Source organism: Notamacropus eugenii, chromosome 2, assembly GCF_028372415.1.
Source record: "Notamacropus eugenii isolate mMacEug1 chromosome 2, mMacEug1.pri_v2, whole genome shotgun sequence".
NCBI lineage: Eukaryota > Metazoa > Chordata > Mammalia > Diprotodontia > Macropodidae > Notamacropus > Notamacropus eugenii.
The window spans coordinates 93,599,907-93,626,490 of NC_092873.1; the positions used below are offsets into that span (position 1 = coordinate 93,599,907).

General features: G+C 39.5%; 1 protein-coding gene and 1 long non-coding RNA gene across 2 annotated transcripts in view; one reads left to right on the forward strand and one right to left on the reverse strand.

The window, feature by feature from the left end:
* The window catches only part of PNPLA1 (patatin like domain 1, omega-hydroxyceramide transacylase), a 73,911-nt gene extending 57,964 nt beyond the window's left edge, over positions 1-15,947 (forward strand). Inside the window, exons 6-10 of the mRNA XM_072641908.1 lie at positions 302-1,060; positions 8,622-8,700; positions 9,809-9,934; positions 12,744-12,837; positions 14,398-15,947. Coding sequence (XP_072498009.1) covers positions 302-1,060; positions 8,622-8,700; positions 9,809-9,934; positions 12,744-12,837; positions 14,398-14,430 — 1,091 coding nt within the window. The 3' untranslated portion in view covers positions 14,431-15,947. The remainder of the gene's footprint in view (positions 1-301; positions 1,061-8,621; positions 8,701-9,808; positions 9,935-12,743; positions 12,838-14,397) is intronic.
* LOC140526017 (uncharacterized) lies at positions 1,017-14,497 on the reverse strand. Its single transcript, XR_011974205.1, has 3 exons — positions 14,410-14,497; positions 2,740-2,866; positions 1,017-1,102 (listed from the first exon to the last, which is right to left on the reverse strand). It is a non-coding gene; the product is annotated as an uncharacterized lncRNA (long non-coding RNA).
* Positions 15,948-26,584: the final 10,637 nt, after the last annotated feature.

Here is a 26,584-nt window from a genome sequence, read left to right on the forward strand (position 1 = left end):
TCTGAGGCCAGATTTGAATTCAGGAACATGAGCCTTCTTGACCTCAGGCCCAGTGCTCTACCCATTGTGCCACCTAGCTGTAGTAAGCTAAGTGGTAAGAACTAGAATTGTAGTAAGTGGCAGAACTAGAATTGCCCTCTAAGTTTTGAGCAATGGATAGTTTGCCTTTCCCACTACACAGGATTTTCAAGATAAAAATGAAATATGTCAATGGGGGTGATTTGAAGAAGTTTTGTTTTCAAGTGCATTGCCAGCGTAGAGTGGTATCGTGTCTTCATGCTCATTCTGTTGTCTTTGCTAGATGGCGTCTACCTTGAGTCCCCCACCAAGAATTTAATGTTCCCACGGGTGGAAGTGTTCTGCTTTGGAAATCTCTCCCGATGTGGGGAATGGAAAGTGACTGGTGAGCAGAACCCAGAGACCACACAAGCCAGCTTGTCAGAACTCTCAAGCCACACTCTGAATAAGGCCAACAAGGGGATTGTGAAGGATGATGATGGTCCACCTGATTCCTCTGCTGTGCAGGCCCCTGAATCTGTCCCTGCCCAACTCCCTCTATCACCAGCCATGCAGCTATCTACAGTGTCAGTTCCATCACTCAGAGAGTCACCTGTGCAGTCTCCTGTCTCACCTGTGGGGCTTCCATCATCACCTGTGTGGTCTCCTGTTTCACCTGTGGGGCTTCCTGTCCCATCACCATCCGAACAGTCCCCCATCTCACCAGTTGCTCAGTCAATGGCACAATCACTTCCATCACTCCTGCAGTCATCCATGCATCTCTGTCCTGTGCAGTCACCTTCCTCATCTATAGGACTTCCTTTCTCATCCCTTCCCACACAGTCATCTCTATCACCTCTTGAGCAGTTACCTGTCTCACCTCCAGAACAGTCACCAGGATCAACGCCTGTGCAGTCACTTCCTTCCCTCATAGTGCCATCACCAACGGTATCCCCAACCTCCTTACCTGCATCCTATCCTCCGTCAGTATCCCTGCATTCACCTTCAGCATCTTCTGTGCAGGCATCATCCATGGAGATAGATGTCACGTCCCAGCCCCAAGGTACCACCCTCCTCTTATGGGATTCCTTATGGGCTTTTATACCTGGAAATTATTTCATAAGTGTAAAAAAAAATCAGTTTAAAATAGTCATAGTCTTAAAGGTTCAGTTTGTTTTATAGGATTCTCTTTCTATCATCAGGGTTGAAGGAAAAGTTCACACAGTCCACTCAGTGTTTTTGTCCACTCAGTCCACTCAGCTAATGTTTCACCTTGAGCACCAACTGTGCCATGATCAAACTCTGACAAAGCTGGGAGATTCACATCTGAGGAAAAAGCCAGTCCTCTTCTCCCTCCATCTCAGCACCCCCAGAGGTCTGAGAAATAGGACATCTGATTTGTCCCCTCTGCTCTGCCACTCATCTCCTGTGTGATTACGGGCAAAGCAACTTTCTCAGTTTTCTCATCTCTAAAATGGGAAGAACGATCCCTGTGCAGCTTAACATCATAGGGCAGTTGTGAGGCTCAGATAGGATAATGGAAGTGAAAGCCATTGAATTACATTGGAAAGCCATAAGATTTCACATTTACGTATCGATTATTGTTACAAAGTACAATGAAGAAATTATCTTATAGGATCCTTATAACACTACTATATATTCTGCCAATTTTGCAGATGGGGAAACCAATCCCTGTAGAAAAGTTATTTGTGTAAGGTCATATAGTTGAAAGGAAGCATGAGGTAGTGGAAATGTTCTTGGACCTGACTTCTTGTCCTGGTTCTGTTAGCTAATGATACTAAATTTACATAATCCTTTAAGGTTTACAGTGCTTTTTAAATATATTACCTTATTTGCTTCCCACAACAACCCTGGCTGTTGTAGGTGCTATTTTTTATCCACTTCTTACAGATAAGGAAATTGAGGCCAAGAAGTTAATTGACTTGCCCAGGGTCACACAGCTAGTGTCTAAGGCCAAATTGGAACCCAGTTCTTTCTGACTTCAAGTCCAGTACTCTGGCCACTCCACCCATTCGTTGTGACCTGAAGCAAGTCTTAATTTCTCTAGACTCAGTTGCCATTTTTGCAAATATGAAAACTCTAAATCCTATGTTTCTGGAAACCATAAAATCACAGTCTTAAAGCCAGAAGGGATCACAGAGGTCATCTTGTTCAATTTTTTTCTTTTACAAATAAGAAAACTGGGCTTCAGAGAAATAAAAGGATTTGTCCAAGGTCACATAGCAAATATCAGAAGTGAGATCGAACCCAGTGCCAGGGCTGGGATTTGTACCCATGTCTTCTGACTCTGATCCTAGCTGCTCCTTCTCATTGAACAGTATCATACAGATGAGCCATACAAATTCAAGGGATGATTGGGATTACAAAGGGAAGATGGAAAAACATTTATTAAGCACTCACTCTTTTCCAAGTAAAGAGAAAGTCAATCTGTCCCTGGTCTTGGGAAGTTCACATTCTAATTGGGGTATGACAACGCATACAGAAAACTTCAGTTGTTCCTTAGAGTGGGTGGACAAGTCCAGGGATCCTTAAATTGTACTGTTGGGAAGAGGTGGTCATGATGGATTCTAGGCTGGCTCTCTTTGTTATGGTATATCTGGGGAATCCCTGACTGCCAGTAGGAAGGTAGGAAGGAAGCATTTGTTAAGCACCTGACAGCGGATAAAGCAGAGGGCATGGAGTCAGGAAAACCTGAGTTCAGATCCAGTCCCAGATACTTACCAGTTGTATGACCCTGGGCAAGTCATTTAACCCTGTTCGCCTAAGTTTCCTCATCTGTAAAATGGCAACCCACTCCAATGTTCTTGCCAAGAAAATCCCAAATGGGGTCACAGAGAGTCTGAAACGCCTGAAAAGATTCAATAAGAAAGATATGTTGGGCACTGTGCTAAGCACTTTACACACATTATCTCCCTTGATACTCACATTAACCCTGGGAAGTAGGATTATTGCCCCCACTTTACAGCTGAGGAAACTGAAGCAGATGTAGCGTAAGTGACTTGTCCAGGGCCATAGAGTTAGTCTGAGGCCAGGTTTGAACTCCTGACTCTAGATCTATCCACTGTTCCACCTGAACTTAGAGGAACAGTTCATACTCATTAAAAGCGTCTGATTTCCATCAAATCTGACACCAGGCTGAGATCTACTTGTTTATTCAATGGGAATGATTGATTCATTCTACCCTCAGGGCCCAATTCTGTACTTTCTTAGCTCCATCAGGTCAGGATGATGGCCAATTCAGGAACAAAGCCTTCCTTGTAACCAACTGCTGCTGGCAACTGGCTGGCCTTGTACTGGCCTTGTTAGCACTGTGTCTGGTCACGTGCCCGGTCATATCCTGGGCACAAAAAGAGAAAACTGCCTCTGGAGTTTATCTGTGATAAAATGGTGTGTCTAGGAGGGGATGGAGGTGGGAGTCTATGGGACAGAGAAGTTGTTGCACATTGAAAGAAAGTCCAAATGTATCATGCCATGTAGAGTAAAGAAACGAAGTGATCTGGAACAGAGCCAAAGTGTGTTTGAGGGAAATGGTTTTGAGAAGAATTGCTAATTTTGCAGCCCCACCAGCCATGTTCCTTCAAACTCATGGATAGTTGATGGTAAGAACATTTCTCTATTTCTTTCAAACATCGATCAAGGGGCTCACAAGGGCCTGTGATGCGTATACTACCTCTCCCTCCCACCGTGGGATCATCCCTGTTATACTGACCAACGAGGTGCCCAATTGACAGTCACTTAACTTCTAAGGACCTTAGTTTTATCATCTATAAAATGCAGATAATGATAGGGGTACTGTGTGGTTCAGATAAGATAAAGTGCTTTTTAAATGTTAAAGTACTACTTGATTGGCAGTTATCATCCATTCATTTGAGCATTGGAGAGGAGCATAATTCTTATATATTTGAGTGGTGACAATCAAATGAGATAATAGTAACAAAGCCCTTAGCACAGTACCTAGCGCATAGTAGGCACTACATAAATGCTATCGTGTCATTACTGTTGTTGTCATATGACTTGTATATTTGAGTTTTAGAACCTCAGAGCTGAAATGGACTTCAGAGATTATCTAATAATAGTTAACATTTACCCAGGACTTTAGGGTAGCTATGTGTCTTAATGGATAGAGCGCTAGGCCTGGAGTCAGGGAGACCTGAGTTCAAATTCAGCTTCAGACACGAGCTGTGTGACCCTAGGCAAGTCACTTAACCCTGTTTCCCTCTGTTACCTCATTTGGAAAATAAGCTGGAGAAGGAAATGATAAACCCTTCTGGTATTTTTGCCAAGAAAACCCCAAATGGGGTCACGAAGAATCAGACATGACTGAACAACAACCCAGCACTTTAAGGTTTACAAAGTAATTTCACATTTCATTTGGTAATTGTAATATAAATAGTATATTATCATCTCCATCTTACAAATGGGGAAACGGAGGCCCAGAGAGTTTAAATGACTTTCCTTTGGTCGCAACTAGAAAATGGCAGACAGAGCTAAAGTATAAAACCAGTCCTTCTTGCTCCAAGGTTCTAAGATGAGTCAAATATGTGAATCACACAACAATAAAATAATGGTAATACTAATAGCTAGCATTTCTATAGCACCTACTATGTGTCAGGCTCTGTGTGTTAAATGCTCTATTAATATTATCTCATTTGATCCTCATGATTCAGATATCTAAGAATTTTATTTCTCTCCCAGTGCTCAAATGAATGGATCATAACTGACAATTAAGTAGGGCCTTACATTATGAAAAATAGCTGGCAATTATGTAGTAGAACCACCTTTCATTCCTGTGGGCTCTCCTTGATAATCTACCTGCCAACAATAAATTCCATTTGCCTCTCAAGGTACCATGGTCAAGAAAAGAACCCTTTGGACTCAAAAATACAGCAAGGAATGTACAAATTATCCTTAGAGGCTAAGAACCTCATTTTTGCAAACCCATGCGCATCTCATTTAGAGCCTTGAACCCCAGACTGAAGTGAACTGTGTTATTCTGCTTCTCTCCAAACCTTGGAGACAGTATGGCGCAGTGTACCAAGGGTTAGATTTTGGATTCAGAGTGTCTAGGTTTGGGTTCTTCCTCTATCACTGATACTGGGACTAGACTCATCAATTATTTGAATTCATACAATTTTTTTATCATTTTTAATTTTTTGGTAATTTTAATATAATTTGCTTTCTCTGTAAAAGTATTTTAAAGACAAATAATTAAAAGCAGATATTATTATCTTACTTTGAAATAAAAATTTTCATCCTGATCTCTCTGATATGTGCCACTGTATCACTTGATGCAGTTTGGCCCTTCAAGATGCTCTTAAATTCCAGTCAGTCAGTCAGTCAGTAGACATGTATTATGCACCTACTATGTCCCAGGCACTGTTATAAACACAGTGCTAAGCTGTCCTTTTTTTCAACTGCCTGTGTGATCTTGGTAATTTCCTTTTTCTGGGCCTCAGTTTCCTCATCTGTAAAAATAAATTGTTGTTCAGTCATGTCTGACTCTTCATGACCCCATTTTGGAGCTTTCTTGGGAAAGATACTGGAGTGCTTTGCCATTTCCTTCTCCAGATCATTTTACAGATGAGGAAACTGAGGCAACTAAAGTTAAAAGACTTGGCCAGGGTCATATAGATTAGTAAATATCTGAGTCCAGATTTGAATTCAGGAAAATGATTCTTCCTGATTCCAAGTCCCGTGCTCCATCCACTGCACCACCTGCCTACCCTAAATAAGAGGGTTAGGATCTCCTAGATTCCTTCTAGCTCTGAATCAATGCTGTGAAACACTATTTTTAAAAACCCTCAATAGTCTAGCAGTTTAAACTGGCCTATATAATATGCTTTTCTTTTAAAAGGAAAGAAGCATTTATTATGCATTCATTATGTGCCAAGAATTTTGCTGGTTACAAATATTATCTCATTTGATCCACGCAATAACCTTGGGAGGGAGGTGCCATTATTATCCTTATTTTACATTTGAAGAAACTGAGGCAAACAGAAGTTAATTAACTTGACCAGGGATATAACTAGCAAGCATCTGAGGTTGGATTTGAACTTAGGTCTTTCTGACTCCAGGCCTACTGCTCTATCCACCTTGCCACCAGCTACCTCAACTGAATAGCAGGATGTTCTCTAAACAAAAACAGAACAAGCATCATTCAGTTGATCTAAGTCTCGAACTGGATCAGCAAAGGTCACAACAAATTCCCATGATCAATCTAAGTTTCTTCCTTATAATTATTATTATTTTCATTGTTTTTTTCATATCATTTTCTTTTCTAAATACATTCTTCCTTGCTCCTCCCCAGATAGCCATCCCATGGAACAAAGAATTAAAAAGAAAAAGAAAGGGGGAAAAAAGCATTTTAACTAAATCAACTGAATCTTAACTGAGTCTGACAGGAAGCGAGTTTGAATCCCATCTCAGCTGCTTTCCACCTGCTTTAATCACGAGATCTCTCTGGGCCTCAGTTCTCTCGTCCATAAAATGATGGGTTTGGATTGAATGCTCTCTATGGTCCCTTTTAGATCTCAACATGAATTGTATACTGAATATTAGTAGACAAATTATTCCCCACAGATACAAGAAATCAGGTTCTACTTTTGGGGAGGAAGAGCATTTTTGCTTCATTTTATAGGGAAGCTTTTTGGAATTTCAGAAACTTGACATTTAGAGCTGTAAGCAGGGGTATGCTGGAAGCAGCTCTAACCAGCCTGCATGAGCTGACTGTTGAATTTTGAGTGAATATTTAAATCTCAGAAATCAGCAATCACTACATATCAGAGTATGATTTATTGTATTTTTATTTTCTAGATTTAAGAATGTGTTCATAATTGCAGATTAAACTTAAAAGTATGTATATATACTACCCCACCCCACCTCCTGAGAGTCTGGTTGTTAAATATTTAACAGCACACTCCTATATTGCTCTATTTACATTGATTGAGCTCTATAGGAGTGCAGTAGAAGGTTTTGGGGATAGAGCCGTCACCAGACTGGAGGCCTGATGACCCATAGGTGAATAATGATAATAATAAATAGCTACTTGTGCTAACTTAGTGTAGCACTTTTAGCTTGCGAAATGCTTTACAGATATTATTTCATTTGAGTTTCATAATGACTATGGTTGGAAAAGACCTTAGAAGTAATTGAGTCTAATCCCCTCATTTTGTAGATGGGGAAACTAAGGCCCCAAAAGTTAAATAACTTGTCTAACACACTACAGGTATTGATTGAGTAGCACTTCCAGGACCCGACCTTGAGTCCTCTGACTCTAAACTCAGGCCCTTCAAAGGATATTTTCTAGACTAAATGGCTAAATGATGAGGTTGCCAACAGGTTGTGTTGGTCTAGGATTTCTTTTTCTTTTTTTAAGTTTTAACATTTTCCCCCAATTATATGTAAAAACAATTATTATCCTTTGTTTTTCGCAATTTTGAGTTCCAAGTTCTCTCCCATCCTTCCTCCTCTCCCCTCTCATTGGGAGGGTAAGAAATTTGATAAAGGTTATAGATGTATAGTCATGCAGAACACATTTCCATATTAGTCATGTTGTGAGAGAAAACACAGACAAAAAGACCCAAGAAAAATGAAGAAAGAAAAAACAAAAACAAAACCAGCATCGATCGGCATTCAGATTCTATTATTTCTTTCTCCGGAGGTAGATTTCATTTTTCATGATAAGTCCTTCAGAATAGTCTTTGATCTTTGTATTACTGAGAATGGCTAAGTCATTCACAGTTGATCATCATACAATGTTGCTCTGTGGAACAAGTTCTCCTGGTTCTCATTCAGCATCAGTTCGTGTAAGTTTTTTCAGGTTTTTCTGAAATCTCTCTGTTCATCATACAATACAATACGTATAAACACAAGGGTATTTCCTTTCGATCATATACCACAATTTATTCAGCCAATTGATGGGCATCCCCTCAATTTCCAATTTTTTTTGCCACCAGAAAAGAGCTGCTATAAATATTTTTATATATGTGAGTCTTTTTCCCATTTTTATGATCTCTTTGGAATACAGACCTAGAAATGGTTTTGCTGGGTCAGAGTATGCACAATTTTATAACTCTTTGGTCATAGTTCCAAATTGCTCTCTAGGATGTTTGGATGACTTCATAACTCTACCAACAATGCTTTAGTGTCCCAATTTTCCCATATCCCCTCCAACATGTGTCATTTTCCTTTTCTGTCATATTAGCCAATCTGATAGGTATGAGGCGGTACTTCAGAGTTGTTTTTTACTTTCCAGCTTCCCTATTTAAGCATTGTCTTCTGCTTTCAGAATATGAGCTCCTTGAGGGCAGAGAATGACTTTCTTTTTGCTTGTAGTTGTATCATCAGTATTTAGCATGGTCCCTAGCACATAGTAAGTGCTTAATAAATGCTTGTTGACTTACTGAGAAAGTCTGAGTTTAGAAATGTTCTTCACTCTAAGTGGAGAAAGGAGAAAAGAAATTTTTGGAAAAGTGAAAATAATAAAATTAAATATTTGAGAGCATAAAGAAATGTTTTCTCTACACGTTACTGTTAAAGGTGGCGGTCTTACCATTTGTTACATCAGAACTAATCTTTCTTTTCTCCATATTTCCTCCATATAGCTTTACCTAAGACTTCAAATCAGAAAATCACTGTATTCCTGGTGAACGTGAAGGAAGCCGCCTCTAAGCCCTTTGTGAAGTACGTGTTCCCTGGGGGTGGATGGGAGGGGGCCTTTCTTTGTGTAAGAGTTAAGAGCAGGGCTCAGGGTGATCCAGGGACTGACTCACAATCATTTTAGCTGCCAATGGAAACCCTGGGCCATGTTCCCAGGTCAGGTAATTAAACTCCACCCTTCAAATGTCTCCTTGGCTGATGTAATCTGCTTTAATTCTTTGAGGCTAGTTCTTACTGGGCTATTGCCCAGTGCCTACTTCCCCTCCAGAAATGACTGCATTTTATTCCTGGGTAGGTTTGCAATCATAATATTCATGTTTATATCATCACCGATTCCAACTGATTTTATCCCACGCCTTCTTTTGTCATAGTGGAAGACAACTCCACCTGCTTCTCCCCCTGCCCACCTACACCTACCTCCCTGACCTATCTTTCTCTCATACTTGAGTCTTAGTTGATTCCTGATTTGAGGAGAGAAAACTACAACCTAGTTTTCAGCAGCAACCTGGACAGCCATTGTCTAACATTTGTATGAGAAGTAGTCAGGAGACTTGCCTGACTTAAGAGACTGACTTTGTAACAGCTCCACTGACCAATTCATCTACTTGGCTTGCCGTGGGGTCTGAAATCTCCACCCACTGAGTCACACCTTTGGGTGGATGCATTGTTTTCCAAAAATTCTAGTTGAAATTAACACTTGTTAACTAGTTGAAAGTAACACTTGTGTTACTTGTTAAGTAATCTATTAAGCATTACCTTTTTTAATGAAAAGAAATGCAGCTTGTTACCTTCAAATACTCACAATAAACACACCCATTAATTAATAAAATTTTGTTAAATAGAGGTCCTCCTGAATCTACCTTACTTGAATAATCTAATTTTAATGATAGATTATAGCCTATCTATATTTTATCATCCCATATATCTCTTATCAGTAGCCAGGGGGAGCAACTGAACACACTGGGGGATTTCCTTTTAAGCTCCTATTAAGTTATTATTCTGTAAGCAGGAATTAATTATTTTAGGTCCCTTGACTGAGAGTAGGAAAGTTCCTAAAGAGATAAGGCATAGGATGGATATATTTTGATGAGAGCCCAATGACAAGCTTCACCTTTTGTATATTTGTGCATAGGGGCCACTCTGTGAATGACACACGTTGGGTGAATAAGTTGTTTGGAAGGACCAACCATGACACAAATGGTGACAGGAGAGACTTCTCAAGACACCGAAAATCCAGTCGAGCATGGAGAAGAGAACAGTAAGTTTGTCTAATGTGTCCTAAGTTTAACAGAAAAAGAAAAAAGGATGGGAGGAGGCTCCAAACATTGCAGAAAAAACAATGTGCAAGGTTCTGTTCTATTAAAATCCCCCCAAAGCCTACTCTTCCTACCTTCCTCCTCCTACCCCCTCCTTCAGGGTCCTCTCAACTTTGAAACATAGGGGACATCAGAAAGTGCTATCAAGGAAGAACATAGCTGTTGTCTACCTGGTTATAGTGGCATGGTTGCCTTCAGTGTTGTTCATGCCCAAGACTTCAGGAAACTTGTAACATAGCCTGGCACACAAGATTTCCCCGGACACAGAATAACACCTACATGAGGAAAGTTACTTGGGAGTACTAGACCTCCATGCCTTAATTCCTGTGCCACGTAGAGATAGATATTATCTGATCTTTTGGTTCTCAAATTTTCTAACACCTATAGCTTTCAACTTGTGTGGGCAGCTGAAATTGTGGCCCTTCCCTCCCCCCCCACCCCCCAGTATGCTGCTTGCCTATCAGCAGCCTGGAAAGGAAAGAAAGGCCAATCAATCAAACAACCAACAAGCATTTTTTGAGAGTCAAACTCTATACTAAGTGCTGGGGATACAAGGAAGGGCAAAACCACAAAATATTTACATACTGTGAGGGAGATGAGCTATAAATAATAAGGTCCATGTAAGATACATATAGAACAGAAGGAAAGTAACCTAAAGGGCAAATCTTCAGTAGCCAAGCAAAGCCTTCTGCAGAAGGAGGCTCCTGAGCAGAACCTTGAAGGAAGTCTGGGATGTCAAGAGGTAGAGATGAAAAGGGAAAGAATTCTAGGCATCCGGCTGGCCCATGGAAAGGCATGGAGACAGGAAATTAAGTGTAGTATGCAAGGAACAGCAAATAAGGGAAGAGGAGAAGGGAATAAGCATTTATACAGTGCCAGGCACTATGCTAAGTGCTTTACAAATGTCTCATTTGATCCTTACAACAACCTTGGTGTTGTTTAACTTACCCTGGGAGGTGGATGTTATTATTAGCCTCATTTTACAGCTGAGGAAACTGAGGCAGACAGCAATGAAGCAACTTGCCTAGGGCCACACAGCTAGTAAGTGTCTGAGGCCATATTGGAACTCAGATCTTCCTGACCCCAGGTCCAGTGCTCTATCTGCTGCACCATTTAGCCAATATCCCTGGAGAGGAATAAAGTATAAAAAGAGGGGAAAAGTAGGAAGGGGCTTGGTTGCGAAGAATGAACCAAAACAGTTTTTATTTGATCCTGGAGGTAATAGAGACTGATCAGAGCTTATTGAGAAGGTTGTTGTTGTTTGTCATTCATTCTCGAAGAGGACCATGATATCAGGAAAATGGCACCATGACTTTGAAGTGAATTGGATTTAAGTGAGGCAGGGCTGTGAAAATCAGCCTCACTTTCTCCAGTTGTCCTGATCTATATCTTGCTATTGGACTCAGATGGCTCCAGCGGAGAAAGTTTGGTTTGAGCTAAGCTTTAGGAAAATCACTTTGGCACGTGATATGATGACTTGAAGTAGGAGACAAGTTAGAAAGCCACTATAATAGTCCAGGTGAAAAGTGATGAGGGATTAAGCTAAGAAGGGGGCTGTATGAACACAGATGAAGAAAAATATTCAAGGTAGAAATGACAAGATCTGGCAACTTATTAGCTATGTGAGGTTAGAGCAAATAATTAAGGATTGCTCTGAGGTTTCAAACCTTGGAGTCTGGGAGGACAGTGATGCCCTCCACAATAATAGGGAAGTTTGGAGGAAGGAGAAGGTTGGAGGAAAAAAACAATGATTTTTGTTTTGATCATACTGAGTTTGAGATGTCTTGGGGATGAACAGTGTGAAATGTCCAATAGGCACATGGAGATACAGGACTAGAATCAGGAGACAGACCGATAGAGTTGATTATTGAGCTGATGGAAACTGACGAAATCATCAGGGAAGCTAGTATAGAGAAAAAAGAGAAGAGGATCCAGGACAGAACCCAAGGGATACCCACAATTAGAGGATATTATAAGGACAAGAATCCAGCAAAGGATGAGAAAGAGTCATTAGGTAAGTGGAAAGAGAACTAATAGAATTGTAAAATAAAATCCAAGGAGGAGAGGTAATCCAAGAAAAGGCATTTAACAGTGTCAAGTGCTACAGAAAGGTCTATAAGGATGTGAGGACTAAGAAAATGTCTTTAGATTGGGCAATTAGATCATTGGTGTAGGGTAGTGACCCGGCCAGACCTGAACATTAGGCAAATCACTTTGATATTTAAGAAGGAGATGGAACAGAGTAGGGAGAGACTTGTGGCAGGGAGACGAACCACTGCAGCAGTTCAGTTGTGGTGTGACTTGCACCAAGTGGTAGCAGTGTTAGAAAAGAGAAGGAGCATATATGAAGGTAAAATCAAAATCTGTGTATTTTCAAAACACTTTCTAACAGGTCAGGGTATGTGTTCTGATGTGGGAGCCAGAACTGATATCTAGGTCACCTAACCCAGTTCTCTCTCCAAGTGACTTGCCCAAGGTCACATGATGAGTTAGCAGCAAAGCTGGGACTAGATCATGGGTGGGAAACCTGCTGCCTTGAGGTCACATGTGGTCTTCTAGGTTATTGGGTACAGCTACAGTTTTGACTGAGTCCAAATTTTATAGAACAAATCCTGGATTTGTTCTATGAAGTTTGGACTCAGTCAGAGAGCCACACTTGAGGATCTAGAGGTCCCCACCCCTGGACTAGGTACTAGAATTCCTGATTCCTAACCCAGAGCTCTTAAATTTCCTGAATTTCTCTTGTTCTAGGCCTTCTCCCTGCCTCTTCAACTCATCTGGGACAGTTTGGGTATCCTACCGACCTCATCCCATCAGCACATGTCAGACATACGATGACCCTCAGGTTTGACAATCAGTCTTTTATATGCTTCCACCCCCTCCCATTTATTTCCCACAAGCTTTCCCTAGTCAGCTCTGAGCCCTTGCCTGGCATTGACTGGGGTTCCCTTGCATTTGTCTAGGCTGCTACAAGCTGTTGGTGATACCTTGTCCTCAGTGACCTGGGCCTCTTTCCTTCCACTGTCTTCTTCTACCTGGTTAATGATAGTTCCCACTATCCATTTCAATTTTGTCAGACATAGCATATAATATTTATTTATACATATTGTATATATATTAATATTTCTGAGCGTTGCTGCTCAGATTCAAATTACAGAATTCCCCTTACTGGTCATGACTCTATCTCCTCAGGCAAGGGCTTCGTACATGTTTATAGCATCCAAAAGCAAAGACAAAGTTCCGTAGTCCAGATTAAGCCAGAGTTCAGAGTTTGGGTGACAGTCTTTGCCATAGCAAATACAGCAGAAGTAACTCAAAATACTGGAACATCCTAGAGAATTTTTTCCTAACCCATTCAATCTGGTGGAGGGTAGGGAAAGTAAAATGAGTCTTGATTGGATTAGTCCCAGCAGCTCCTGCCCTTGACCAGTCATTACTCTGGTTCTATTTTCAGGGAGATCAGAGTTCTCCCCTGAACTTTGACTTCATTTCCTTTTGGAAATTGGTTAGGCCTTTGGATTCCAGGAGAGGACAAGTTCTCCTTGACATTTATGTATTAACAAGGTTTATTTCACTCACATAGTCCAAAGGCTTCAAACACTGAGAAAACATGATTTCTTAATATTTCTAAAGTGGGAGGAGGCATTAGGGGTCCTTCCATATCATAAACTCACTCTTTGAAACTTGTGACTTTTATAAAGGAAAGGAGACCCTTTGGTTACTCTAGTAGAAACATCCCCCAACACTTGAATATGAATCAAATTTTTGTTAATTGAATCATATTTGAAAAACATGTATGGAACTCCCTAATTAATGAACTCCTGCAGTGAATCCCTTTATAAAGTATTGAATCCTGTGGAGCAGTCATACTTTAATTTATCCTCATTGTAAATCTACTATCCAGGATAAGATTTGCTTAAAAGGAAGCTTAGCTGAGTGTGTAAAAAACACAGTGCTTTGCTGAAGATGTGGACCATGTTGTTGCTATGACAATAAGGTGGAGGGGATGGGGGCAACTCCTCATCTAGCTTGCCAGGAATTCGATAAAACCTTTTTACTTTTCAAAATTTTTTCTTCTTAAATTATCATTAATATCTTTCTTCTGATATCGCCTTAATTTCTGAATATATCCCTTCCCCTCTCCTACCCAGTAAGGCATCCTTTATTAAAAGAGAGCAAGGAAGGAGAGACAGAGAAAGAGAGACAGACAGAAACAGAGACAGACAGACAGAGAGACAGACAGAGACAGACAGAGACAGAGACAGAAAGAGAGAGGCAGTTTGGCACATTGTGTCTGACAATATATACAGTATCACATACCCATAGTTTCCCACCTCTGCAAAGAAGGGAGGGGAGTACATTTTCTCAACTTTTCAATATAGTACAAAACTGTTTCTCCCATTAGGTACCTACATACCTCGAGAGGGACCAGAAGTAGGCTCTGTGTGACCCTGTGGGGAGTTTTCTTCTGCCTCTTGTGGTACTCCAGACTGACCACAACTCACTCCTTTCCCATGGCTGTGCTGTTGATTTTGGAAAGTCTGACTTTCATTTGGTTGGAGACTTCTGTGTCAGGATAGCCTTTCAGTGTCCCTGAGCATCTAAGAACCTCTGCCAAGACAGATCTCTCAGCTGGGCCTCTTATGTCAAGGGAAAGAAAGTCCACCCGGATAGACAATTGTTCTCTGTGAATCAGCAGTGTCCCTGAGAACCAACTCCTGGGTATGAAACACATCAGGTGCATTACGTCTAAGCTGTCAACATTCATCCCTGTTTCTACTGCCTGTATGTATATTCACTTCACTGTCCTCTCCATTTGGTGCTATGTAGATACAGTATTCTGGGGGAGAAAGTTTTTTTTTTAAAAGGATTAATTACTTTTCCCATTTCTCGTAACCCCATCGTCTGTTCTGTGCTCAACTTTCAGCCAATGGAATCTGTCTCTGGGTTTCTGCATAAAGGGGCATTAGATATTTTGTCTCAGGGCTCCCCTGGCCAGTTCCATCCCAAGAATTCAATGAGGCCTTCACACCCTGTATCCTCCCCCAGCTGCTTTATAGTAATTCTAAGAGGACTCTACATATCCATCCTCACTTTTTTCAGTCTCTTTCAGAAGGTCCATTTCTATCCTTCACAAGAAGGCTCAAAAAACCTCCTGGCTGATGCCATTTGCAAAACAAACATTATCTAGTCCCAGGGCTGGAAAGAGAGTTTGTTTAACAAAATATGTGATTCAAAATCAATGTAGTGTATTGGAAGAAGGAAAACAGAAAACAGAGTGTTCCCAATCGAACATTCCAGGAAGAGTAATTCATTTTGCATTCATTTTCTTGGGTAAATTTGAGTCCAAAAGTGCAAACAATGGATGTGGTGAGAGTAAGAGGAGATTGAGTGTGGGAATATATTTAAATGGGGTCATTTAACATAATACAGTTTTTGATGAACTCTGTTTTCAGTGGGCTTCTAAGTAGATGATCCTGTGGTCAGCTCCCAACCTGAAATCATTCCCTTGAAAAGGCAGATGCAATTTTAAGACATCTGACTGGAAGCTCCTTTGGAGATCTCTTCCTTCTTCTGTTTTCTTTTGTTGAGTTTCTGATATCAACACAGGGAAGAAAATCTCTCCTTAGGTTTATGGAGGGAGGAAGGGATTACATAATTCTGCACAGATGTCTATATTGTCTAGAGAGCAAAGTGGCAATCCATTTGCAAAGAGAATTGACTGTTGCCCATTCTTCCTCAAGACTTACAGGATGAACAGAGAGTCTGGGAGGGGAATAGGATGTTTTTGCTCCCTTCATGACCTGGGAATGCACATTCCCCAGTGCGGGAGGGTGGGAAATACAGCTCAAAAATAATTATTGTTCTAATACTAAGCTTGTACATACTGCCATATGTAACCATGATGTTTTAGCATCGACCATGCAATAAGCATCAATAAAGATTTCCAAAAGATTTAGTGTTAATTGCTTGTGTATCTTTCCCTACTTTTGCAATTTTCTCTGCCCTTGTTTGAGAAAAATGTTTTCCTTCCTCCTCCATTTTTTTTATCCTGTGAAATAGCAACCACATCTGCCAGCAAAGACTTTTCACTACAGAGACAGCCCCCCCCCCCCCCATCTTCTCCTGTTTCTCTTTCTCTTTCTGGTCTACCTCTCCTTCTTGGGAGAGTTCTAATTTAGAACTTCTAAGCTTTCTGTGCTGGGAGTAGTCCTTCTCCCCCAGTTGCCTGGGATGTCTTCATTAGAATGTCAGTTCTTTGAAGGCAGGGAATGTTTTTTTCTTTCTTTGCATCCCCAGCACCCAGCATCAGTGTGTGTGGCACATAATAGGTGCCCAATAGGTGTTTATTAATTGATTGACCTTCTCCATGCAGCAGAAGCCCTCCAGGTCCCTGGGGAATATAGTTCCCCAAAATAATGTACCTGCTAAATGTGTGCTAAGCTCTAAAGTCTCCAGACAGGGTCCCAGTGACAGACTTTGCTGCCTGAGGACTACAGTATTCAAATATAGAGAAACTTATCACTAGAAGTTTGGCCACTAGGTGAAATTTGGAATTTTACCACATTGACCAATGAAACAGATAAAAATTATGGTAATAACACAGTAATAAAAACAATAACTAGCATTTAAATGACCCTTTGGTAAGGTGTTATGTATAATTTACCTCATTTGATCCTCAAAATAGCCCTTGAAGTTAGGTGCTATTATTACCCCATTTTAAAGATGAGGAAACTAATGCAGATAGAGCTTAAGAGACTTTTTTTCCCCAGGATCACACAACTAGTAAATGTCGAAAATGGAATTTGAACTCTAGTCTTCCTGACTCTCAAATGCAGCCTACCATGCTACCTAGTGCTTCCACTTCCAAGATGATAGTGACATGGTAGACATCAATAAGAGGACACGACAAGTTTTGATCCATACAAGGAAATAGAGGGCCCTCCAGGGCAATCTGGGAAAGGAGGCAGAGCATAGAATCTCTTTTCATTTTTATAAAATCTTTATGGGAATGGTTGATTCCTGAGTCAAGTGTAATTGATAAATGGTCAAAGAACATGAACAGGCAGTTTTCTGATGAAGAAACCAAAACAATTTATACTTACGTGAAAAAATGCTCTAAATCATTATTGATTAGAGAAATACAAATTAAAACAACCTTGAATTATCACTTTATATCTATCAACTTGGCTAAGATGATTGAAGGGGAAAGGGACAAATGTTGGAGGGGATGTGGAAAAATTGGGACACTGATTTCTTGTTGGTGGAATTGTGAACTGATCCAACCATTTTGGAGAGCAATCTGGAATTATGCCCAAAATGTTGTTAAATTGCCTATATCCTTTGACATAGCAATACCACTGAAAGGTCTATTTCCAAAGATGAAAGGAAAAGAACCTATATGTTCTAAAATATTTTTAGCAGCTCTTTTTGTGGTGGCAAAGAATTGGAAATTGGAGGGAGGTCTTTAATTGGGGAATGGCTGAACAAGTTGTGGTATATGAATGTGTTGAAATACTACTGTGCTATAAAAGTGATGAGCTCAATAACTTTTAAAAAATGGATAGACTTGAGTGAAATAATGAAGAGTGAAATGGGAGGAACCAAGAATACATTGTATACAGTAACAGCAATATTGTTTTAAGAACAACTTTGAGTGAAAAATCATAATTACTCAAATTAACTACAAAGGACATATTAAGGAAGATGCTATCTGCATTCAGAGAAAGAACTGATAAATTAAAGTATGTACAGAATGATTTTACATATGTATATTGTATACATATGTATGTATTATATTTGGCACACGCCCACATATGCACACATATTTGTGTCTAATGTTAGCCAGATCTAGGGTGGGAGTGGGTGGGGAAGAGAAGAAAAAAAGAAATTTACATCATAACTTTATTATATATTTAAAAGGAATAACAAGTTGTGCATAATAGATTTTCAGTTTCATGTGCAATCATCTTTTTTATTATACTGCTAAAGAAATGTTTGTTTTATCCCATAAATTAAAAATAAGATACGTAAATAATTTTTAAAATATATTTGATATATGTGTACATAAAAAATATATTATCTGTATAATATAAATATGTGAAGGGAATGGGTGGGTCTTTATAGAGGATTTTCTAAGGTGGATAATATTTTCAGTTATTTTGACGATTTAGAGATGTAAAATATATAAGATGCTACTGTATTGTTTGTTGATTTTTTTAAAAAGAGGAAAATCTATCATTTTGTAGACCAAAAAAAATTGGATTGAGAGACCAAAAGGTTTCCTCATGTATAAAAATGTCTTTCATGTGTTGACCTGAAAACTTTGTTAAGAAAAGGCAACAGGCTAATGCATACATTTTATGATTTAATTAATTAATTGATCAATTCCCTATTAAAGACAACGGTAACATAATGCATTATGGAGCCAGAAATGTTCTGGCTACCCAGTGCAGAAATCTTCTGGCTTATATACATTTTGCTGTGAGAAAGGAACTCTCCTAGTTGAGCAAATCGTAAATTCAGTAAGACAAGACAATTAACAAAGTAATGTTGGTCAGGCCTTGGGATTCCAGGCTGGGTAAACATATGTCTCGGTGATAAGAAAATCCCACCAGTAGTGAGTGGCAGGCTTCCTGCCCTAAACAGATAACTGACATAGGAAAGGGTAAACAAAGTTCAATAGAAATTACGACCTAAGATGTCTGTGTTTTCTTTACCATTAATATGCCATAACATAGTGTAGGTCTACAAATATTAAGATATGGAAAATGTCCCATTATTCAAGATAGTGTCTTAGGTTAAAGGTCTCCTTAAGGAATGTAGAGTCAGCCTTGGCTGGCTTTTGCTGACATAGGAAGAGGCACTCTCTGAGTTTGCTTCAGAGAGAACAAAGAGATTATTCCAAAATTTTATATTAAACATTATCACATGCGTAGCTTAAAATAGTCTGTGGGCAGCAGGAAGTGGTCCATAGGAAAGTAGGCTGGGGCACAGGGTAGGTATGACTTTCTTTCAGCTCTTTCTTTCCTCTTTCGGGGGTGGGACCTTATTTGTTGAACACAGTCCACGTAGGATAATGGCTGTTAGTTTGAAAGAGCAAGTGAGCTTCTGTCAACTGATCATTCTCAGGAGTCAGATATTCCTGGAAATAAATAACAAACTTCATACACTAGGTTCATACAACATAGTGCTATTCTGCCATATTATTCTAATTGCTCTAGGCCCCCAGATCTGCTCTAACAGACCAATTTTTTTGTCTGTAGAATAAACTTTGCCCTTTCCCATCCTTATTTGTAAACTTTAAATAAAATAGATGAACAGCTCAGTATTTCTGCAGACCAGCAGGGCCTTACAGTAGGTAAATGAGATCTAAACAAAAGCAAAAGATATTATAGAGAAGCTAGCATACTCAGATAACTGGAAGAGGGAAATATGGCTTTTCTAGGAATTGTGAGGTCCCCAGATCAGTTGTGTTCTCTGGACTGATTCTCACCACCCCAGAACTTTGGATTCCTAGTTTTAATACTTCAGCTTCAATGGATTAGGGGAAGAAAATCCATTCAGATCTTCCTACTGGCTTTCTCAAGCTTATCTCTCTCTTTTAAAACAAATAAATCGATTTTATTTTCATGAAGATTTGCATTTTTCCGCCTCTGCCCTGCCCTCCTTGAGAAAAGCAAAACTCCTGTTACAAGCAAAATAAAAAAATTTCCACATTGTCCTTATCCAAAAAAATTATGTCTCAGTCTGTGCTCTGAGTCTGTCACCTCTGTCATAAGGTAAGTAGCATGTTTCATCATGGTTCCTAGGAAATACTGGGTGGTTATTTTGTTGATCAGAGTTCTTAAGTCTTTCAAAGTTGTCTCTAAAATATTGTCATTATGGTTGAATTGTTCTCCTAGTTCCTCTCACTTCACTGTGTATTAATTCATGCAAGTCTTCCCAGGTTACTCTGAAACCATCTTTTTTATCATTTTTTTACAATACAACAGTATCCATTACAATAATATACCATAATTTGTTATACCATTCCCTAATCGATGGTTACCAATACAGTTTTCAATTCTTTGTCATCACAAAAGAAATTGCTACAAATATTTTTGTAGGTGATCACTCTCATCTCAGCTCCTGAGATTCCTTTGGATAAGGATAAAACTGTAAATTGATGCTTGCGTATTATATATAATGCACAGGGAACTCATCCATATCTTCAGAAAGCTTCCATTTTTCCTCCTGATCAAAACTGTTTCCCTTTTGTGTCTTAAGAATATATACACACATACAATTATATATATATACATATACATATATATATGTATGTATATATTGCCTCAGACACTAGTGACCCTGAGCAAATTACTTCACCCTCTTGGCCTCAGTTCTCTCACCTGTAAAATGAGCTGGAAAAGGAAATGGCTTGCTACTCCAGTATCTTTGCCAGGAAAATGCCAAACTGGGTCATGAAGAGTTGGACACAACTGAACCACAGCAACAAATAATGTGTGTGTGTATATATATATATACATATATATACACACATGGGTATATGTATATATGTATATAATGTATGTATCTATGTATACACACATATTAAGTTGTCTATATCAGTATCTTAGTTCACAGTTGGAATAAATATACACACCCGGAGTCAATTCTCAATCATTCATAGTACTCATGCTCTATGAAGTCACTATGAACACTGAATTAACAAAACAGAAGTAACCCTCAGTCTAACCCTGACCCTCCTAAGGGAAATAAGGTTTAGGTTCCTTTGAGTCTCTGCTTACATTTACTCCAGCACTTTTCCAGCAAATTTCCTCTTCCTTTTTCTAGATGTGTGGCATTGATTCATTAACACTGAACATGCCTGATCAAAGCTTATCTTATGCACATATTTTCTCTTTAAGGAACCTCTCAGCCTTCTTGTGCTTCAGAACACTAGACAGCACTTCAGCACCACATTTAAGGGTCATTTTAAACAGCAATTACCTTCAAAAGAAAAAAATGCAAAAACCATGGCACTAAATAGATTGCAAAAAGGATACTTATTTGCAGTTTAAGAGCTAAAACCTTTATTTATCCTTAGCTAGTAATGTTCTTATAGGGCATCTCAAACTTTTTTGTTACTCTGTGCCCATCCAAGAATTGATTTTGGGGTCCCAAATAAATTTTGGCAAATAAGTGGATTCGCAAATATGGAATTTGAGAATAAAGAGGATTGACTTTATATGCATATCTCTGCATATATATACATGTGTGTATATATATGTATATGTATGTGTGTATATATGTGTGTGTGTACATATATGTGTGTGTGTATATTATACATATATGTTATATATACACATATATAGGATAAGCATGGGGTTTTATACCCACTCCAATAAATGTAATCCCTGAAAGTTTAGGCAACAGATTGAATCTTTTAATCAAAAGTGTAAATTAGGTGTGAAGAAGTCTTCAAATCAGTTTAAGAAGATTAAAGTGCTTTGATCATTGGATAAAGACAGATGGAAGCTACATGGGAAATATATTAATGTGATAAGTTAAAAGAATCCGATGTAGCCCTGGGCCTGTTATAAAAAAGGAAGGAAGCAAGCATTTTTAAGCTCCTACTATGTGTCAGGAAGCACTGTGCTAAGCTTCCACAAATATCGTTTCATTCAATTCTTACAACAACCTGGGAGGTAGGTGCTATCTTTATCCCTATTGTATAATTGAGGAAACTGAGACAGACAGAGGTTACGTGACTTGCCCAGGGTTACACAGTTATTTGGGTCTAAGTCCAGATTTAAATTTAAATCATCCTGAATCCAGGCACTACATTATCTAGCTACTTCTCAAAAACAGAAAGATCGATTGGAGTCCAGGCTAGTGGGGGAGAAGTTCCAACCAATTCCCTAAGAAGGGCATTGGTGGGAAGGTATAGAGGGAATAGATATGTTAACTTAGGATAAGCCACTTGCCATTTTATTTTAAGTTTCCTTTTTGTGACTAAGCAGTTACATAGGTTGTTTTTCTATAATAACATTTGCATGTCCTTAAATTTGATGCGTCCCCTAAATTTGGTAAACAACTGCCTTGGTTCATACAAGTATCTATGAAATATTAAAATCACTCAATCAATAAGCATATTAGGTACTTATTATGTGTCGAGGATTGGAGATACAAAGAAAAAAATGATTCCTGCCTTCAAGGAGCTTATATTCTAATGAGAAAGACAAGATATATCCAATTAGATAGAAGACAACATATACCCAATTAGATAGGCCTCCTGGAAGAGGTAGTAGTTGAGGGGAGTCTTAAAGAGAGATGAGAGATATGGAGATAAGGAGACATGATGGATAATTAGATAGATGATAGTCATAATTAGGCGATAGTGGATAGATAATTATATATTAGATAGATAAATTATTAGATTAAAAAGAACATTTATTAAGTGTTTACTTTGGGTCAAGCACTATGCTAAACACTAGAGATACATATAGAAACAAACAAGACAGTTCCTGTCCTCAAGGTGCTTACATCTTAAAGAGGGAAGTCAGCACATAAAAGGATGCTAGGGAGTAGGATGGAAAGGTACCCATGATGGGGAATGGCATAGATTGTAGGAAGTGGCCTGATTCTTGGCTAGATAACACAAAAGACTCACCTAGCAGAGCTTCTTAAAGCAAGTAGTAGACTCCTTGTTTCCAGTAGGGAAGAGATGGTCAGAGAGTAAGGCCAGGGAGGGGATACTGCAGGAAGTGTTGAAGTATTCTGACAGCTTCCTTTTCTGATCATGCATCTCCTTGATAATATCTTTATGCACAACTCACAAGTCATCAGTGATATTACACTACATCCTACATCTATCCACTGTCATTTGAGTTACTCACAGTTGAATGAAAGAATTAGATTAAATAATATCTAGAGTCCTTCTAAATCTATGATACTATTTTAATGGGGGATCGAGGAGAAGAAAGGGTCGATTAGAGGAATACTTGATCAACTTGATGAGTCCCCTAAATCACCTTGATGAAATTACAGAGAAAAGACATTTGCTGGAAGGATATCTCCCGTTGGGGTACACATATACTCTGGCACCTTGCCCAGAAGGCACAGGAAACTCGATTATTTTTAATGAGTATGACCATTTACTGAGAGTTAGTAGGAAATAGGCTCTTGGAAAAGGGCTGCCTTTCCCTGTGGTCTACAAAATCACATGGTGAAATAGTTCACTCCTTTTCTTTGCATGACCTTTCTTTCCCTTGGACTTCCAGACCAAAGCTAATCAAAGGGGGTGTAGCGGAGAGGAACTTTCCCCCCTCATCCCAGGAGGACAAAATGGAAATTGGCAGGAGATACATATGGCAAGTTGCCTGTACTTGTCCAGTGACCTGTTGATGGACCTTGAGTTCCTGGATATCTGCCTTTCTTGTTTCCTTTTTTGAGCAAAAGTCAGAGATTAGAGAGGTTCTGAGAATGGATAGTTCTGTGCCTTGGAAATTACCTTGTGGGTAATCATGTGTTCAAGAGTTCTTGAGTTCAAAAGTCAAGCACCATCTTCCTAGGAAGAAAATTTATTCAGCCCAGTGCTCCTTTGGGGAAGAAGAGAACCACTGCCCATCACTGAAAGACTAAAGTCATGCCATGAAGGAAGAATGGATGAAATCTGGATCTTGTTCAACCTAATATTGCCATGAGTTGCTGAGAAAGTGTAGGTTAGAAAAAGTATGTGTTCATCTGTCCTCTACAGTATGTTAACATTTCAGGGAGAGTCTAATGAACACTTAAGGGCATCTAGGTGGCACAGTACCAAGCCTGGAGTCAGGAAAATTCTTCATGAGTTCAAATCCCACTTCAGACACTTACTAGCCATGTGACCGTGGGCAAGTCATTTCACCCTTTCTGTCTCAGTTTCCTTACCTGTGTGTGGGATGAGTCTTGAGACTCTTGAAAATAAGTGATCAGAGACTTGTCTTAGGAAAGGCAAGAAGGAGTTTATTGCTTTCTCATAAGAAAGGGTACCCCCTCCCCGATCCGTTGCACTAATAGCACCGGCCAGGGATACAAGGGAGTACAGAAAGCAAGATTGATAATACCCTAATGAGAGCTCCCCTTCCCTAACCCCTTCCTCTTATCCCATTGGCTGGGCTTCAGGGGTACATTCTATTTGCAGAAATCTTCCCCAGCAACAAAGAACATACAAACTTGGTGGGAAGTTTTGTAAAGGTAGGCGGGGAGCGGGGGTTGTAGGGTTTTTTCTATTACATGCTTGAGGCGAGGTCAGGAGGAAAGGGGAGTCGAGTACAGTACAAGATATGTTACAAAGCGTGCTTCTCTACAAGGTTAGCTATCTGCAGATGTTCAAGGGAGTGTGTTTTAATAATACAAGAAACAATTAACTCTTTGAGGAGGCTTCACTTCTGAGAGATCGTCTCTCACACCTATAAAATGAGCTTCAGAAGGAAATGGCAAACGACTCAAGTATCTTTGCTAAGAAAACCCCTCATGGGGTCACAAAGAGTCAAACACAACTGAAATGATTCAGCAGCAATAAATGGGCAATTTGGGATGTTTTATGTGTCAGCATTTATTCATGGGCACATGCGAGTCCTTTGTATCCTGTATTTTTGGTGATGGTTAAAATGAAAGCTGTTCCGTACTTGATACTAGTATTGTTCATCAAGTGCTGATATGTGAGTTAGGGCACTTTTGACTCACACTTGAAGAAACCTAGACATAAGGCAAGAAGACTAACTAAGAGGCTATTGCAATAATACAGACAGCACTTGATGAGGGCTTGATCAAAGGTGGCAGCTATTCAAGTGGAAAGAAGTAACCATATGGAAGAGAGAATGCACAGGAAAATACAACAACAAAAAAATATGGCAACCAATTAAATATACAGGGTAAGGGAAAGTAAGGGGTTGACAAGGGCACTGAGGCTGTTGGTGATGGTGACAGGGAGGATGGTGATCTTGACTGAAACAGGAAAGTTCAGAAGAATAGTAGGATGGTGATCTTGACTGAAACAGGAAAGTTCAGAAGAATAGTAAGTTTGGGAGGAGAAATAGAGAAGAAATAGAAATAGAAAAATAAACTATTTTGGACATTTTGAATTGGTGATGAATTTGGGACAGCCAGTTTGAAATATCAAATAGGCCACTGGTGTTTCAAATAGGAGAGAGACTGAAGCTGGATATGTAAACTTAGACGTCATCTGCATAGAGATGATACCTGATGCCATGGAGGGCCATGATGAAGACATCAAATTAAAGAACAAAGAGAAGATGGTGCAGGACAGACCTTGGGGAATCCCTTTCCTCTAAACCGCCCTTTCTCCATGAGAGGTAAGCCACAAGGTCATTTCAGTCCAACATTGCTGGTTGCAGAATGTTCTGAGCTAAGTCTAATTTAGGACTATCTGGAAGTTCAGACTTGGGATTAGAATAAAATGGCATATTTGCAATTTCTGTTTTGTGGTTGTTCAGTATTTCACTCATGTCTGACTCTTTGGGTCCTCATTTGGGCAAAGATACTGAACTGGTTTGCTATTTCCTTCTTCAACTCATTTTACAGAAGAGGAAACTGAGGCAAACAGGGTTAAGCGACTTACCCAGGGTCACACAAGTAAATGTCTGAGACCACATTTGAACTTATGAAGATGAATCTTCCTGATTCCAAGTCTTACACTCTATCCAATGCCTATAAAACCTTTAACAAAAGTAATGTTACTTAACAATAACATAGAAAAGATATTCAGCAAGGATACATCATTGGTTAGGAATAATATCTCTTACGCAGTTGTTTTAAGATTTGCAGATTGCTTTATAAATATAATCTCATTTGCCTCTCACAAAGGTCTTGGGAGATAGGTGCTATCATTATCCTCATTTTACAAGTGAGAAACCTGAGGCAGATGGAAGCAAAGTGACTTGCCCCAGGGTCTTAGAGCCACATTTGAGTTTAGGTCTTCTTGACTCTAGGCTTTCCATTCTATCCATTATGCCACCAGCTGCTTCTAAAAAAAACTAGGTGGGTGAAGATTCCTTCCTAGACCTGGCATTTGCTATGGTGACACACCTTGGTTGGTCATCAGGGCTTCAGGATTGAGGAGTACCTGACATCTATAAGATGGGTCTCATAATAGTTCCTATCTTACAGGGTTGTTGTGAGGATCAGATGAGATAATGCCTGACACGCAGTAAGCATTATATGAATCCTAACCATTATTACTATTTTTGTTAGCTCTTAGTTCCCTGGACCAATAAAGTCACAAGGTTTTGCTGCATTTTAGGGGGAAAACTGGTCTTTCCCGTATGGGGTAGATGCTGCCCTTCCTACCATTGCTGACCTGAGAACTGATCAGAGGGCAGATTCTTTGTAAACTCAGAGAGCAGGGTAGATGTCCTATCTTGTCTAGCTTAGAAGTCTCTCTTAGAGGTTTTTACATTCTGGTTGGCTCATCTAGCTTGTCTCTTATCTATTTCCTTTTCCTTCTCCCTGAGGGAGTTGGTGTAGTAGAAAAAACACTGAAATCAGAGTCAGATCTGGATTCTAATTGTGACTATATGCAGTTCCACTCTCTGAACCTCCTCTTCTGA